Source organism: Penicillium diatomitis, assembly GCF_028827545.1.
Source record: "Penicillium diatomitis strain IBT 30728 chromosome Unknown utg000011l_segment0_segment0, whole genome shotgun sequence".
Taxonomy (NCBI): domain Eukaryota; kingdom Fungi; phylum Ascomycota; class Eurotiomycetes; order Eurotiales; family Aspergillaceae; genus Penicillium; species Penicillium diatomitis.
Genome location: NW_026623183.1, coordinates 985,028 through 1,001,029, shown reverse-complemented (window position 1 = coordinate 1,001,029; position 16,002 = coordinate 985,028). Strand labels below are relative to the sequence as shown.

The 16,002-nt window shown below is 51.2% G+C and overlaps 4 protein-coding genes across 4 annotated transcripts; 1 reads left to right on the top strand and 3 right to left on the bottom strand.

Annotated features, from left to right (window-relative positions):
* Positions 1 to 427: 427 nt before the first annotated feature.
* N7539_008007 (FPP/GGPP synthase family protein) lies at positions 428 to 1,096 on the top strand (the record flags this gene model as incomplete). Its single annotated transcript, XM_056937608.1, has 1 exon — positions 428 to 1,096. One exon carries the CDS (start codon positions 428 to 430, stop codon positions 1,094 to 1,096), a length of 669 nt encoding a protein of 222 aa, XP_056787473.1.
* A 2,642-nt stretch (positions 1,097 to 3,738) lies between these two features.
* N7539_008006 (uncharacterized protein) lies at positions 3,739 to 5,715 on the bottom strand (the record flags this gene model as incomplete). The annotated part of the gene is made up of 5 exons (XM_056937607.1): positions 3,739 to 3,863; positions 3,935 to 4,165; positions 4,217 to 4,524; positions 4,581 to 5,166; positions 5,229 to 5,715. 5 exons carry the CDS (start codon positions 5,713 to 5,715, stop codon positions 3,739 to 3,741), a joined length of 1,737 nt encoding a protein of 578 aa, XP_056787472.1.
* A 784-nt stretch (positions 5,716 to 6,499) lies between these two features.
* Positions 6,500 to 11,596, bottom strand: N7539_008005 (beta-glucosidase H; the record flags this gene model as incomplete). The annotated part of the gene is made up of 6 exons (XM_056937606.1): positions 6,500 to 7,601; positions 7,661 to 8,051; positions 8,120 to 8,403; positions 8,511 to 8,694; positions 9,047 to 9,354; positions 9,429 to 11,596. The coding sequence occupies 6 exons, from the start codon at positions 11,594 to 11,596 to the stop codon at positions 6,500 to 6,502; spliced, it is 4,437 nt and encodes a 1,478-aa protein (XP_056787471.1).
* Positions 11,597 to 13,174: 1,578 nt separating this feature from the next.
* Positions 13,175 to 15,098, bottom strand: N7539_008004 (MFS transporter; the record flags this gene model as incomplete). The annotated part of the gene is made up of 5 exons (XM_056937605.1): positions 13,175 to 13,279; positions 13,351 to 13,449; positions 13,523 to 14,301; positions 14,392 to 14,821; positions 14,919 to 15,098. 5 exons carry the CDS (start codon positions 15,096 to 15,098, stop codon positions 13,175 to 13,177), a joined length of 1,593 nt encoding a protein of 530 aa, XP_056787470.1.
* Positions 15,099 to 16,002: the final 904 nt, after the last annotated feature.

Below are 16,002 nucleotides of genomic sequence, written 5' to 3'. Positions count from 1 at the left end.
AGGCACTGACCTCGCCCTCCTTTGTGCAAGGTTTTGACAGGTTTTAGGAGACACCGATGTCTCGAACATTCACAAGATAATTTCATCCATGGATTGATTCCACATTCAATCCTTGAACATTTTCCCTACTCGACGGAATTAGTGGTATTCTTCATTGACCGACCATTTACCTTCTGCACCATAGTGGCAACTGAGTCCCTGCTGTATTCATATAGCCCTTGCAATTCAATTCAAGATGACTGATAGGAACACCCTACAAACATTCCCGCCGTCTATTTTGACCGATTCGAAGCTCAGCTCAGCAGTAGCGGTGTCCCTGGCGAACTTGTGGGAAAATTCATCAGTGTGGGTTCTTCCTACTGACTCAAATTGTGTTCGTCCAATACTTTTAGGGAACTGACACTGTACTCAGTGTGCAAAATACAATATGGAAGGTGGAAAGCTCAACCGCGCTTGCATTGTGTTGAGTACCGGTCGACTTACCTCAGCCCAGCTTCTCAGCACGCTCGAGACTTGGCATCTCAGCATTGTTGGATTGCTCACAGAAATCATCCAGGCTGGTGACCTGATTTGGGACGACATCATGTACGCCTCAGAGCACCGTCGCGGGCGACCTTGCTGGTACCGCCCGGAGGGCATTGGGCTTAGTGCTGTTAATGATGCATGTTTGATCAAATCATCCACTATGGCGCTTTTAACGCATTACTTCCAAGACCATCCGAGTCGCAATAAGCTGAAAGCGCTGTCTCATGAGGCATCCTTTCGGACAGAACTTGGTCAACTTGCCGATATGTCGACCAGCGACCATTGCCATCTCGTCGATATGAATACAGAGCGCTATTCCTTTATCTCAGAGAACAAGATTGCGTATTGCAGTTTCTGTATTCCAGTTATGCTGGCACTGCATTCTCTTCAACTGGCAGGTCCAAGAACCGTTGAGATTGCACAAAGCATTCTCCTTCGCGTGGAAGAATACTTCCAGGTACAGGATGATTACCTCGACGTGTTCGGAGATCCAAAGGTCACGGGACAGTTTGGTACGGACATACGAGACAACAAGTGCTCATGGATTGCTATCAAGGCTTTTGAGCTCTGAAATTCCGAGCAGAAGGCTGTTCTTAGTCTGTGTTACGGAAGGGCAAGCGTTGAATTGGAGGACAGGGTCAAACAGCTCTTTCGCCACGTCGAGCTTCAGAACGTCTTACGAAGGGTGGAGACTGCAGAAGGGGGTCGACCTGAAGAACAAATTTAAGGAATCGAAGCTGGGCGCGGAGGCTTGAAATTCGGACTTTGGTCGATTCTCGAGACAATTTCGCGGCGAAATAACCTTAATAGACAAAGTATAGCAGGCAACAGAAATCTTCCGATACCAAAGATGAAGAAGCCTTCAACTATATTAAACTCTTCCTTCTCCGCCCGACGCCGACAAGTTTTCCTCCGTCTCCTCAATCTCATAAAACTGAGCACTGTTGCAATTGGCGTCTGCTATTGATTTAAAGTCTCCTTTGGGTCAATGGTCACTCTTCTCGTTCAAGGAATAGCTGTATTGAAAGCAGAGTTAAGGGTTTAGTCCCCAGCGCGACCGCAAATCGTTCAAAATCATTATTCAACCTCAAAATTCAAGTAGCAGGAGCTGTGGGGCTTTATTGACATCGTTTATTCATGTGAAACGCGGTCCACGCCAATAGGCAGGTCTAGTTATAAAATATCCCTGGTGTTGCCGAGTCAGTGTATCCGCTTGTTGCGCCTCGAGGCGATCAACAAGATCTCGCATAACACTTGAGCTCATATGCCTACAGTCGAAGGCTGCTAAGTGATGGGTGTAGTGCAGTGCACTAGACTCAACATGACAGACCATACGTACCTGCAAAACTAAGTCATTCATAACAAAGTCAGGGCGGTTGGATATGGAAATTGGACATGTGGTAAAGTGGCACTAAATGCTAACGTTATGTGAATCACGCCGCTACCACCATATGCTTTTGATGGATGGCTTGTCTCGCTCACAGATGTTGTCATTCCTGCGGAGAAGTGGAAACTACACAAGGACTTGGAAGTCCATGGTATGGAGCGAGGGGCAATACGCTACGTAATAGAAACGCGCTAGTCTGTCTTGGTCTTTGCTTTGTGATTTTGTCTGAAAGCAGTAGATTTTTGTCCAAAGAACGAGCGCCTTCTATAGTGTTACTGCTTTTCTCATTCAAACCTAGTCGGGTTTGACACAGTCACCATGCTAGCCAGTGTTCCATCCAATTCCATTTATCACCCGCGTTCAAGTGCGCATTCTGTCAGCACTCTTTAAAAATCGTATTGGAAAATGATGACCGTAGCTTGCAAATCTGCTTTCACGGCGTAATTACCGCTTCGCGACCCAGCTGCTTTACTTTGTGGACGTCGCCTGCTACCCGAAATATGCTACTGATCTTTCAACCACGTGGGTGAGTTCATGCGGCTGTAAGACGCCACGGCTCGATTCGTCGCATGAACAGACTTACCGACCAGCTCGTTTTTCACCCTGATCCAGATTGCTGCAACTCTAATCACGGCGCAGTAAGAGTATGCGAGCGACTGCACCCTAGCTTGGTCTTAGAGTTAAGACTTTGTTCAATATGACCTAGGTCTCGAGGCTGCATCTCCATGTAGAGCTTTGAAAAAATGTGGCTGTGGTGGGAACAGGCCCGTGCTGTCCTCCGAACGCAAAATCGGCTGCAGATTATCGAAGGATATCATGATTTAAGCTTCACGTGATTCATATCACCAGAAACACAAGCTGACCTGAAAGACCAGATCGAGTAAGGTTCTGGACATCCCGTCTACGATAGGTCAATGATGGTACATCGTCACCTTGACATTCCCGATCATGACCCCGACGGCCATTCAAGCCAGACCAGGGAAAGCTCTTTTGGTATTTTGTCAGCTCACGTCGATCTTCTACCGTACAGAACTTGCGAGAATAAAGAATGGTGATCAAGTAAACATGGGAGTGAGACTATTTCGAATGGGAGCTGGGGCGCTTATGCTCGTCAACACGATTGGCATCAAAGCAGGCGAAAAAGAGCCAATCTGGAATATTCTAATCCCCTACCGTAGTCAACCCTCATCGTGGATTCCGATAAGTGCTTACCTATGAGAGAATTTTGATCACATAATTGTCAGGTTGGCGGTAGTTAGACCAGGTCACAACAATCAAATCCACTCGGAAAGTCAAACTCATAATTGAAGGTATTAGACAATCATGACCAGAAATGTTCCCAAATTTCCAACCCGTTTGTGAAAAAATCTCCGCCAGTGTTCATGAGCCAATAAGAGCAACACCGAACTTCCAGAGCTCGAATGTAGAAATCTCCACACCGTCAAATGACCACTGGGCCCTGCATCCTGGTGGCCACGGTCTTCTTGTACTCCTGGGGCGGATGTGAAATATCTCTCGCTACAGTCTTCGGAAAAGCAACAAGGTTCACCTTAACACGGGTAATACTAGCTCCGTCACAGTGATGAGTATCATCAATGAATTGGCGCAGGGGAATGCTACGGCTGCTTCAAGTAGAAAGAATGTCATCGCATGCTCGTTTACCCTGAGAATGACCATGGAAATGGCTGGCATGTCAAGAGCTGGAAACTAACGCGATATCAGAAATCAGCGTCCCTACTGAATAGGCCCCTGTGACAGACTTCCCAAGAGGCTAAGAATTACGTCGCGCCGGCATGTAGTCGCTCCATATAGATACTGTGGGGTTACTAAGCAACATCCTTGGCTTCTCGCACTTCCACATGAGAAGCTGCTCCTTTCTTCTCATCTGAATGATCAATTTCTTTGTGGACCGCAGCAGCGACTTGATCCGCCTTGCTTTTTTCTTCGAACACTGTCACTCATAGGGTTAGATGCAGTTCTTTGAAGTGACAGGCAGTGTAATGTTTTGAAAAGCCGACTTACAAAATGATAGTTCCTCCAGCGTGCGGCCCGAGGTTTCCGGGAAGAAAAGATAAATGAAGATCAATTCAAATGCCAGCCAGCAGCAGTAAACAAGAAGCCACTTCCATCTAATTCTATCGAGACCGATAGGGTTCACATAGGTGGCAAAAAAGCTTGCACCGCGGCCGTAGAATTGGAACCAAGAGAGACCACGTGAGCGACCCATATAAGGGAACAGTTCGATAAGATACGCTGGTTCATTGTCAATAACACGCCCGGTTCGCCATGTGATAAGGTACGTACTGTAAGTCAGAGCATTATATCCGAGGTTATATGCAGGTGTGTAGGCAAAAATAAAAAAGATTGTGAGAATGGCTGATGCTTGAGATTTGGTATTGATGGAACGTTCCATGGAAATTGTCCATGCAATGTAAACGCAAAGCAGGCTTCCTGCGCAGATGAGATACGTCGGACGTCGCTTCCAACGAGGTGCCAACACCGCATATGTTGTCCCAACAATCAAAGACCAGCATGCAAGACCAATGTTGATCTTGGACTTCCTCGTGCCGTTGGTAATTCCCACCATGTTCAACAGGTCACTCAGGTAATAGCTGTCAAATACTTGAGTTAATTGTAATCCCACTCGGATTGTTAAACCAGAACTTACGAGATCAAAGTGTTTCCCGACCATTGGGTAAACAGCCCCAGGAAAGCCGAGATGAATAGTCGACGACGCATACCAGAAGTACGGAACATATCCATCCATGATTGTTTTGACTCTTCAAGCTCCAACTTGATTGTTTGCTCGATCTGCGAGATTTCCGCTTTCACAAGAACCGAGTTTCGGTCACCCTCGGCATGATACTTCGTGAGGATATCGAAAGCTTCCTCTCGTCGATCCTTGCTGATCAGGTATCTGGGACTCTCCGGCAGTAGCCTGAAGCTGAATGTCAGTCGGGCACTACTAAAGTCATAAACCAAGGCATTGTACATCACTGTCATTATTTGGATCATGGCAGGCGCAATTTGCAGCAAGGATGGGATCCGCCACGCCCAGTCACTGGCTATGTTCACCGTGGCCAATCCCACGGACGCGGCGATGATCTGACCCATGTAGTAAGAGGAATTGAATAGCGAGGTCAGAATTGGTCGTTCTCTAGGGTGTCCCAGCTCTCCTAATAAAGACGAGCCTGCAACGATACAGAACGGGATTCCAAATCCGAGGATCATACGTGCAACAACATACATAGCCACTTGGGTTCATCAGCTCTTTCGCGATCTTCTGCAGGACATCAGCGGGAAGACTGAAGCATACCTCCATTGGAGAAACCTTGGAGAAGAGCTCCAACCAGGCTCACGCACGAGCCAAACATAATTGTCCATCGTCGACCCACCAGCTGATTCAGATAGGGCACGAATGGAAGCGAGATGATCGCCCCGAGGGAGTATGAAGCGCCCAGGAAGCCTTTCAAGTTGGACCCAATGATCCACTGAGGACGACCATCGACAATCTTGCCCGATTCATGACCAAAGTCTACGACAGCTTCAGTTTTGATGCAGGCGCTAACACTCCAGGGAGCAGGAGACTCACATTTGCTCCAAGTGTAGACAATCTGCACGGTATTAATAATCTGAGAATCAAACCCAGAGGTGATCTCAATACCCATGCAAGCAGCGAATAGAATGACATAGAGGCGTCTCAAGTTCGGTTTCTTGAACCATGGCGTGCGATCGTCAGCGATGAGTTCCTCCAGCACTGGCTCGGCAACATTTTCCTCTCGCTGTTTGCCGACCAAAACCATGTTGTGTGAGGTGCAAGTGGTAATTTGCTAGCAAAATCAAAGATTGTCCTGACTGAACAAAGTCTCTGATGTCGAGAGCTTCATCAGTTCCGACTAGGTTCGTCCCACTCTTTTATATATCGCGTTCTACAGACGCGACATCCGTCCTGCCTGCGCAATCGACCCCCAGCTGCGGCGGAATGATATCCAGCCCTGCCACCCTGCGTAAGCAATAACCCGTTCTTCATGCCAAGCTCTCGAAACAGAGCTCCGGAGCCTGTCGCGACTTCCTGTCCACCGGCCCAGTGCCAGTTCTGGCGATGTGGCTGCGCGTATGATCCCCGGCGGAGGGATTTCACAACTGGTACTTCACATCGCCCCACGGGGTAGCCGTGGAACAGGGCTTGGTGGAGAAGCAACCGCTAAGCCTAGTAGAGTAATCATAGGCCTACATGACCCACCCATCTTGAAACTTACCACGCACGTTGCTGCATTCGATGCGATTGTCTCACGAGCGCCAAGAATCTCACGCGAGATTGAGAAGCCATGCTCGGAACGAAGAAGGCTAGTCGCTTGCAGAGCCGTCGCGGAGTCTCCCCGAGTGCAAAGATCATGGTTAGTGCAGAACACCTGATCACTATGCGCTCTGTGCGCGCTGTGGGCTTTGATAGGGCCGCGGCCGCTATTGTACGAGCGTTGAGACGGTGGAAAGAAAAAGATATCGTGAGATCTTTGATCTTCTTTAGCACCTCTTGAAATTCAAGCTTGGCACAGAGTGGCTGGGACTAGAGGATGCGTGGGGGCACTACAATCCCAAGAAGCTATGGATTGTCATGAGCCATTCCAGTAGCTCGCTAAGTTCCTTGATCCCGCCGCCCTCGTTACCCCAAATCTTGAGTCGCGTTATCACCTCCCGCACGCAATCAGCCCAGTCAGGGGGGATTTCCACGTATTCAGCCGAAGGACACCGCATCAGCTTGGCACGAAATCCTGCAATCAGGCAAAGTGCATGGTTGAAGCGTACCCGACACGCGCCCCAAGACCCCGGATGCCTAAAGAAGGGCACCTCGTGTCGAATGCGATACACTGACAGCTGAAGCGATTCGCTTGCTTTGGCTCCATACAAAGATGCCATTTCTGGCTCCAGGGACACGTGGATACACAGGTACAAGTACACGCGACAGAGCAGTTCACGGACCTCGACATATCGCTCTCGAGCCAGCTTCATGAGTTCCTCCTCGTGAAGCCGTGGTGGGGATTCCAACGGCATGTCAAATCGAAGGGAAGGTGGAAGGCAATCTACCCATTGCCGCAGTTGGCCTTCCAGTTGTGTCAATGTATTCACTAAGGCCTGAACAGATGAGCCATCAATCTCCGGAGAGAGCACGCAGACTGCATTACGGATTCTGTTCAGCAGTCGGCGTAAGAAGATCTCCGACAAAAAATAGTAGGAGGAGGTTGCCTCGGAGTCCGTGGTTGGCAAGCTCGAAGTGGTCCATCCGTGAGTATTACTGGCTGGGTGCCTCACGGGGAAGCTGGGAAGAGCATGAGGGAAGTCGGCGAGGCTTAGCTCGCACGGTGGAAGGTCTGTCAGCTCATAACGGACCTCGCTATAGCCGGTTAGTTGCTGCACCTTGGACGTCCAGATGTGTCGAACCGCCCATGTGTGGGGAAACGCACCATTCTGACTTGAGACACGTCCAATAAAGTCTTTGCTCCAAACCTGTTCTGCATTAGAAAAAGGCGTTTGAATGCATATACGAGGCGTCGAGTACTGACTCTCTTCTTGCGCGCTCCTGTCAGGTCTTGCTTCTTGATACTTCAGGCGATATGTCTGCCAGAGCATAGACGCTGCTCGAAACATTTTCCAGCCCTCAATGGGCTCAATGTTATACTGGTACCAGATGCTGTGCGAATTTCAGGAATCTGTGGTCTGCAAGTACACATCGAATGGAGGAAGCCTCACCCAAATAAGCAAAGACATTGCACGCCCAACAAGGAGTCATCCAGAAAGGCCGTGTATAGACGTTGTCGTGCCATTGAGACGAACGCCAGCGATTCTTTCATTCGCTCTTCCGGCACTGCAATGGTCACATATGCTATTGGCTGACCGAAGGTCGCCTCGTTGTATGGAACTTCACGAGTCTCGTCATCCGGGTAGTTCCCCCAAATGGCTGCGAGAGCAAAGACGAGCAACAACAAACACGACGACGCTGACCAGTCGAATCCTTTTCCTAGCACTCGATTGATGTAATAATCAAGTTGCTCCACGTCTATGATTGGGTTTTTGGTCCAGACTTTGGTCATAAAGATGTTTCGTAGTTCAAGCAGTCTTTGCGGCTCGAGATTAGGGAGAGCTGTAGATTTGCATCAGTGTTGTTGGTCACCAGTGGCAAGTGCCAGAAATGAACCGGCAAAGACCTACAGGGTGGGAAGCGATCTGGCTTCTCCGAGTGAGCAGTGATAGGGAAGGTAGACACGGGCTTGTCCTTTGGAAAGATGGGCCAACTGAGAATCATGTCGGACCCTGTGATGGGGGTTTTGGGCGCATCGTTGCGAGAAATGGATTCAGGATCTACATCTTCTATTGACGATGGCGACGCCAGCTGTGTAGCCAAGGCCTGCCCTTTACTGGACACCAGGTTTGCCAACAACAGTCGCTCTTGACGCTCTACCGCATCCAAGATTCGAGCGCCCCATGTTTCTAATCTGCATATCATATTGCCGGTTATAAGACGTTTTGTTGATAGCGTTATGGGTGTTGGGGATTAAGAAGACAAATGAGGTTCAAGCATTGGACCTCTTTCATGACTGACACTGAGATGGCATCCTTGTCTGGATACTCGCATGCTACTCCACGCTGCATGCATTTGGCACACTCTGGCCTCGCCGAGTCACATCGTGTCTTGCTGAGCCGACAAGCGTGGCACGCGGTGAGCACCCGCGTATGCTTGCGTGTCCGAACCGCGGGTGAATTGTCCATTCCGTACGATCGCGCGACTATGTGGTCAAGAAGAGACGATTGAGGAACAGAGCATGGCACCTATCTCTCATCGAACAGGAGGTGCTCATGAGCAAGACGAGTATTAGTCATGTCCACAACACGACGTGGAAGATTTCACTCGATCACTACTGAGCCCGACACTTGCCACTCCCCTCCAGATCACATGTTCTAGCGGCTTCCAGTTTAGCCGCCAAGCCCTTCGTACCTCTACTACCACGACCGGGAGGGGTTCCTTTTTCCGACACTTCCACTCTCAAAGCCCACGCCAATAAGTGGTACGCTCCACGCGAAAGTCACCTCGCGCTACTATTTCTTGACTGGAGAATCCAACCAAGACCTCGTATCTACCCTGTTCAATTTTCCACATTTCCTCTATCTCATCCCAGAGACTCGTGGCATACCGATCGAGTTGGAGGTCCACTGTCTGCACCTCGCCGGGCTCAAGGAAAACTTTTTCGAACCCATGCAACTCCTTGGATGGACGCGGTGTCGGCGAATCAGGGGCCGCAACGTAGAGCTGAAGAATTTGAGCTCCCGCCGAGAGACCGATGTTTTCGATACGGACGCTTGCGACCGACGGATGATCCATCTCATAAGTCTGAGGGCTGACAGACACGTTCGCTGAGACCTGGAAGGTCGTGTAGGACAGGCCATGACTACCACGAGATGCGCGTGAGCCAAAAACATGCCGCTGGGACGGAGAACGCAAGGGCGCGAGAGAAAAACTTACCCAAATGGAAACAGCACCTCTCGACCGGTCTTCTCGTAGAAGCGATAGCCTGCGTAGACATCTTCGCCGTACAACACACGACCGCCGACGCTGACGTGGTTGAGATATGCTGGGTTATGACGCAGGTCTACAGGCCATGACAAGGGCAACTTTCCGCAAGGATTGACTGCGCCAAAGAGCACATCAACGATTCCATGACCGGTTTCATTCCCTCCATACCAAGCTTGCACGATACACTGGGCCTTGCTGGCCCACGGCATGGTCACCGGCGTACCAGACTGGTTGACCACGACAGTCTTCTCCGCAGCAACATCAAGGACACTGGTGATCAACCGATCAACACCTGGTGGAAGATCCATGTGCGGACGATCAAATCCTTCCGATTCCCAGTCCTGACTGAGTCCTGTGCATATGATTGAATAGTCGGCCTCCATAGCAGCCTCTGTGGCTTTTGCAATCATGGTCTCTGGATCTATGAGAAGACAGGCTCCCAGATTGGCCGCTCCACCTCCAAAGTTCACCATTCCGACCGTCTTCATTGTCGTCGTGTTGGCGGACCCGAACTCGATTCGAATTCTGTAAGTCGTGCCCGCTACCAGCTCCTTGGATCCTCGTTCCTCAACGGTTCCTTTTCCGAAAAATGCCGTTCCCCGTGTCTGGTTCGTTGTGTTCTCGATCACGAGCTCGTCGTCAATGTAGAAATTGGCTGTGCCAAAGACACTCAACCCGAATTCCCAGAATCCGGATGCATCCGGCGTGAAGTCACCAGTCAGCGTAGCCCAGAACAGACCTCTGTTCAGACCAGGAGCATTGTAATCCATGAATTGAAAGGCCGTGGTCGTTACAGGCCCCGTGCTGATCAGATGTCGCTCCTGGCCCACTGGTTCATTGTAGAAGGTGATGGCCGCATTGCTGAGGAGGCGGTCGATCACGGGAAGCATTTTGTGTGCGTATGCGCCTGGCTCATAAAGCACCTGCACATGAGGAAGTGTTTCCTCACATGCGTCAAAGACCGAGACAACATAATAGGGCTTGAGGGAGGCGCTTCCTCCCCCTGAGATGGCGGGTGTCTTGACGTGCGATCCGATCAACGCAATTTTCGTGATGTTCTGTGGCAGAGGCAAGATGCCTTCATTTTTGAGGAGAACGATACTGCTCGTACACAGTTTTCGATTTAATGCTCGGTCTTTGGGGAGGTCACGACCCTTTTCCGCCTGAGACACTTGGACCCGGCTCGCTCGCTTGACAAATTCCAGCACTCTCCGCACTCTGGCGTCGATGGTGGATTGCTTGATCAAGCGAGCTTGCACGGCCGACTCGATATATTTTCCGCGATATCGAGACGGGCCCGGCATCTCTAGATCCAACCCAGCATTCATGGAATCGACGGTGGTGTAGGTTCCATACCAATCGCTCATGACCAGCGGGTTCCATTTCCATTCCTCGCGGATCAAGCGGAGCATGCGTTCATCTTCCACCACATGCTTTCCGTTGATCTTATTGTAAGATGTCATAATCGCCCCAGGTTTTGCATCGCGAGCCACAATTTGAAATGGTCGTAAGTAGATCTCTCGTAGCGCGCGCTGGGTTACAAGCACATCCACCGCACGACGTTCATGTTCTTGATCGTTGCCCACAAAGTGCTTGACAGTCGAGACAATGCCTTTACTTTCACAGCCGAGAATGATGGACTTTGCCAGTATGCCCGAGAGATGAGGATCTTCCGCAAAAGATTCGAACCCACGACCACCCACTGGCGCGCGTTGCATGTTGATCGTGGGACCCAGCCAACAGTGCGCCCCTTTGGCGATGCACTCCTCACCTAGCAATTCTCCCGCTTTGTAGATGAGATCTCGATCCCAGGTGGCACCCAGGGCGGTGCCACAGGGTAAACACGCGGCGGGGATCCCGGCGAAAAACTTTGTCCCTCGAATTCCATTTGGTCCATCTGTGACCCGGATGGAGGGAACGCCGAGGTCTGGCACGGGATGTGTGTGCCAAAAATCGATCCCTAAGAATGGGTCTGTTAGCGAGGTTGCGCGAGACGACTGCGCGGGGACCAGGAGATCTTCGTTGGAGAGAAAATCAACAATACCGGATAAAAGTGCAATCTTGTCTGACTCGCTAATAGTGGACAGGACATAGTCCACGTCAAATGTTTCTGGCATGGTTGATAGATGAACACGATTCTATTAAATGCAATTCCATGGAGATGAGCAAAAGACAGAAGCAAAGAACTGAAACTAAATGAACCCCTATCTGAGAGCTCAATAGAGAAGCGAGCTGATTTATAAATCACAATCTTACCACGACGATGGCCTGTACCAGCTAACAAGTATTCCACAAGGTGAGACTCATACCTTACCATTCCCCACATTGCCCCACTTGCTTTGCTTTGAATTCCATGTCAACCGACGGGCGTTTAGTGTCTCGCAATGCGCCGGAGGTAGTAAGATATCCAATATACTATTTGATTAATGCAGTCTTCCACGTGCCTACTTCGATACCCCGTGGGCGGATCCCCCCGACACCCCAAGACTCGATTTTCCTCCCACGACGGCGGACACTCCCCGGTTTCAGTGGGGATGGGGCTTCGATGTGACGGGACTACCCGCTTTTCTGTTCAGTGTCCACGTACATGTACAGGATAATTACTGTAAATAATGCTTGATATACCGTGTCTGAGAAATAGGTATAGAGTACTGGCGGGTAGTTTTTACCTGGCCAACGGCAGGGCTCCCTGCATACTGACTCATCGGGACGAAAAGATACGAAGATAGTCCGCATCATCCTTCCGTCTAATCCGTTTTATTTCCAGTGTGTGCATCAGGACCACGCAGCTACCTAAATCATCATGAGAAAGTCAGCTTTGGTTGCTCACTTGACTGGATTAATGTGAGTGCTCAACAAATCAACCATGTCCTCCGACAAGTGACCCGTTTGTCTCCCGGGCGGGCGTGTTCTTCAACGACACTGAGGCCCAGTAAAAACTCGATCATTAGGATGATGCAGTGGTGCACTGGTGATAGCTGATATTGTACTGCGGTGGTTCTGATAAAGCTTAACATAACGAATCTACTCCCCCCGTCCCGTCTTGACCTGCAGGTCAGCACCTGTCCGGAAGAGGTTAGCTTTGCTGCGAGATTCATGGGACCGACTGAGAAGTCCTACTACGGCCAAAAAAAGGCTCTACTGACCCCCAACACTCTACGATATGTAGTAACTCCAATGACTGTGCCGCTCGTGCCGTGGGTCTGAATAGAACACTGTCGAGAAATAGAATGTTACGGGGCAAGCATATTCACTTCATTCACATCTGGACGACCTAGGATATCCATTGATCGTTGCAGCGGTTGTATAGACAATACACATTGGATGTAGAGTATATAATTCGTTCCTTGCGACTACCAAGACCCAGCCTACTGGGACCCAGCCTAAAGGTTTGGGGGGCCTCCCACTCAGGGCCTCCGTCTGCGGCAGTAAAGCGACATCTGCGGCATATCGAATCGAAAAGGTGGAATTAGTGTCCTTCGAATGACGATGAGGGAATCGATGGGTGCATCGAGAGGGTCCCACGCAGACGGTGTAGAGTACACGCCACCCTTGATCGCTTGCCGGCGGCCTCGTCGAGGCTTTTCAGGCCCAGAGGGCATGAAGCCTGGACAGCGCATGAGTCCACAAGTCCCATTTGCGAGGGAATTGTGGTCTGCGTAACTGGACATGACGAGTGATCACCACAGTCTCAATCAGCTGCTGCGGCGCCCATATGGCTCGAACGGCAGAGCCGCCGCGACCGCAGCCATGACGATGTACAGAGCCGCACAGATGTAGATAGGGACAGGGGTATTGGTCTGCGAGAAAAATCTCGCGTTAGTACAGAACTTCACCACCGTGAGAGGAGGGTGTTTGACTGATCTCTTACATTGGCAGCTTGTCCAACCACCGCGCTGATGATGCCCATGATTCGATTCAGGCCGATGGCGACGCCGTTTCCGGTTCCACGGTGTGCGGAAGGGAAAACCTGGGAGAGTAGCCGAGTTAGCGTGATATTGCGGGCCAGTCAAAGTATACCTGTGGAAAAGGACCAATCGTACCTCTGGGGTATAGGCATAGAGAGTGCCGTAGTAGATGTTCAGGCAGAAGGAGATGGCACAGGTAAACCCCAGGTTCTGACTGGCTGTTCGGACTTGGGTGTAGCAAAAGAAGAAGACCATGGTGATCAATGCTCCAACGATCATGGTTCCTCGTCGGCCCCAGAACAATCGAGACTTGCACATGAATCCTGCGAGCACCGGGCCGAAGATGGAGCACGTGTTGTTGAGTGCGTAGTTTCGCCAGGTGATGTATTGGCTGGCCTGTCCAAACTGAGCGCCGCGAGACGAGAGGTAAGACGGAAGGAAAACATTGTATAGAGGGTACGCCAGACCAATCAGCAGCCAAGAGGCCCAGACCAGGCTGGTCGACAGGCCCATGCGACGCGTCGCAAACAAGCCGCGGAAGTGGCCTCCAACTTCTCCTACGGAAAATAGTCGCTTGGATAAGCCCCCAGCGGTCGCCGAACGAGACTGCGTGGGTCCACAAGCCTCCAATCGTTCGACCGTCAGCGAGCAGGGTCGGTTATGCTTGGACGCGATATTCTGGAGCACACTAACAGCCTCCTCATCGCGACCCTCCGAGACTAAGAATTTGGGAGTCTCTTCCAATCTGATGATTGTGATTCGCAAGATCGAGAGGACAAAGACGAGGGCCCCAGAGGTGTACCATACGTAACGCCACCCTTGGTTGTTGGCCCGGGTGCAGGTGGCGGCTTCGGCACAAGAGAAGTTGGGCAGGAAGGCCCAAGCAAATAGACCGGCGATCAATTGTCCCACGCCTGGATGAATGCAGTAGAACGGATTGTCAGCGAACCCTCATCATCAACCCAAAATTGGGGGTCATGTCAAAAGAGAACCCGACAACTTACCCCACCAGGCCGCCATCAGGGTCAACAGCCACTGATTCTGACTCGGGAGATATTCCAAAAAGACCGTGGTGTCCAGCACAAGGTTTCCACCCGATCCAAAGGCACTCAGACACACAAACAGACCCAGTGTCACCCAGGACGGCGATGCTCCCGCTACCACGGTGAAGATCGAGGAAACGAACAGTGACACGTTGAAGGCAAAGCGACGGCCGATAATGTCTGCCGAAAAGCCCCAGAAGATGGCTCCGACTAGCATGCCCACATAGACGGCGATCGTCAAGCCCGTGGAGTATGCGGGACGGAACTCTTTCTGGGCTTGGGCGCTGATGATGGATTGGAGCAACAGGATCAGGGAGTCGACCGCGTACCCGAATCCGTTGAGGCAGAACAATTTCCAGTGGTGGTTCGTGAAGCCAATCTCATCAATCGCCTAGGGTACAATGGTGGCATTAGTTCTGCAGTTGCGCTGTCCGCCGTTGAACGCTCGAGTAAGACGTTCTTTATCAGGTCGATGGTGCACCACCTACATCGTTGACCAAGATCATCTTGGCGGCCAGCACTCCGTCGACATTCTCCCCACCCAGCAGGTCATTCTCGCCATGGCCAATGGATCGGTCTTCGGTGATTGAGCGAGCGTCATCCTTCTTGAGAGCATCGCTCTTGGCTGGGAACCCAGGGTCCGACCCCGCTGTCCGCTCGACATCCATTTTGCGAGGGCGCTTTGTGTCTGCTGGTTTGTTCCGGCGTGAGTTCGGTCGCACCGACGACGGCAACGGTCTAGTATGTACAGGCCGCGATCAAAGGGACTCGTGACCAGGAGGGGCGAATTGCGCGAGGGGGTAAAGAGGAAGTGAGGAAGCACATGCGCCCAAACCACACCGAGCCAATTGCCCGCCCTTTATACATGTTACCATTCCGGCCGATCGAGACCACGATTCCCTGGCCACGGTCATCGCATCGACCACGTCGTTTCCAACGGAGGAATCAGCAGGGCGGCCGGGGAAGTCCTCCCCAGTAGAGCGAGTGCACATGGTTTCATTCGCGATCGTTACCCGCGAGTCTACTGTCCAGTTTGACCCTTTGGGACGGGTGGGTCGTGTGGTCTCCAGCAGCATGGAGTGGCATCAGCGGCACATGGGATATCTGCATGGACGGGCTGGCGCGGTGGACAGAGAGGGCGGATTTTGCGGAGCATGCCTTCCAGTCGGGACAGCGGGGGATATCCTTGCACCTGCCAATCATCAAATCAAGAGTGATCTTGCGCCAGCCACGAGGGAGCTTCGAGCGACCGTAGAATTGAGAAATCGAACAAGAACGACGCCGTGGGAGCGGTTCAGGGCATTCGAGGATTCGACAGAAGGGCCCGGGGTGAAGCCTCCCAGCTTGGGTCTTTTCCCCACGCGGGCCGCTGATTGGTGACGGGTTGCAGTTGACTACCCAGAGTGGACCCGACCGAATCGGCGAGAAGTGGAGAACGTCAAGAGCTGGTCTCTCGAATGGGTCTAACCTGTTTAGGAAAGCCCTCTGAAGTGCATGGATGAGAGTCATCGGACCACAGGGAGAAGATTGACGATCCTCGCGGGTAGGTTAGGTAGGTAAATACCGTAGGTA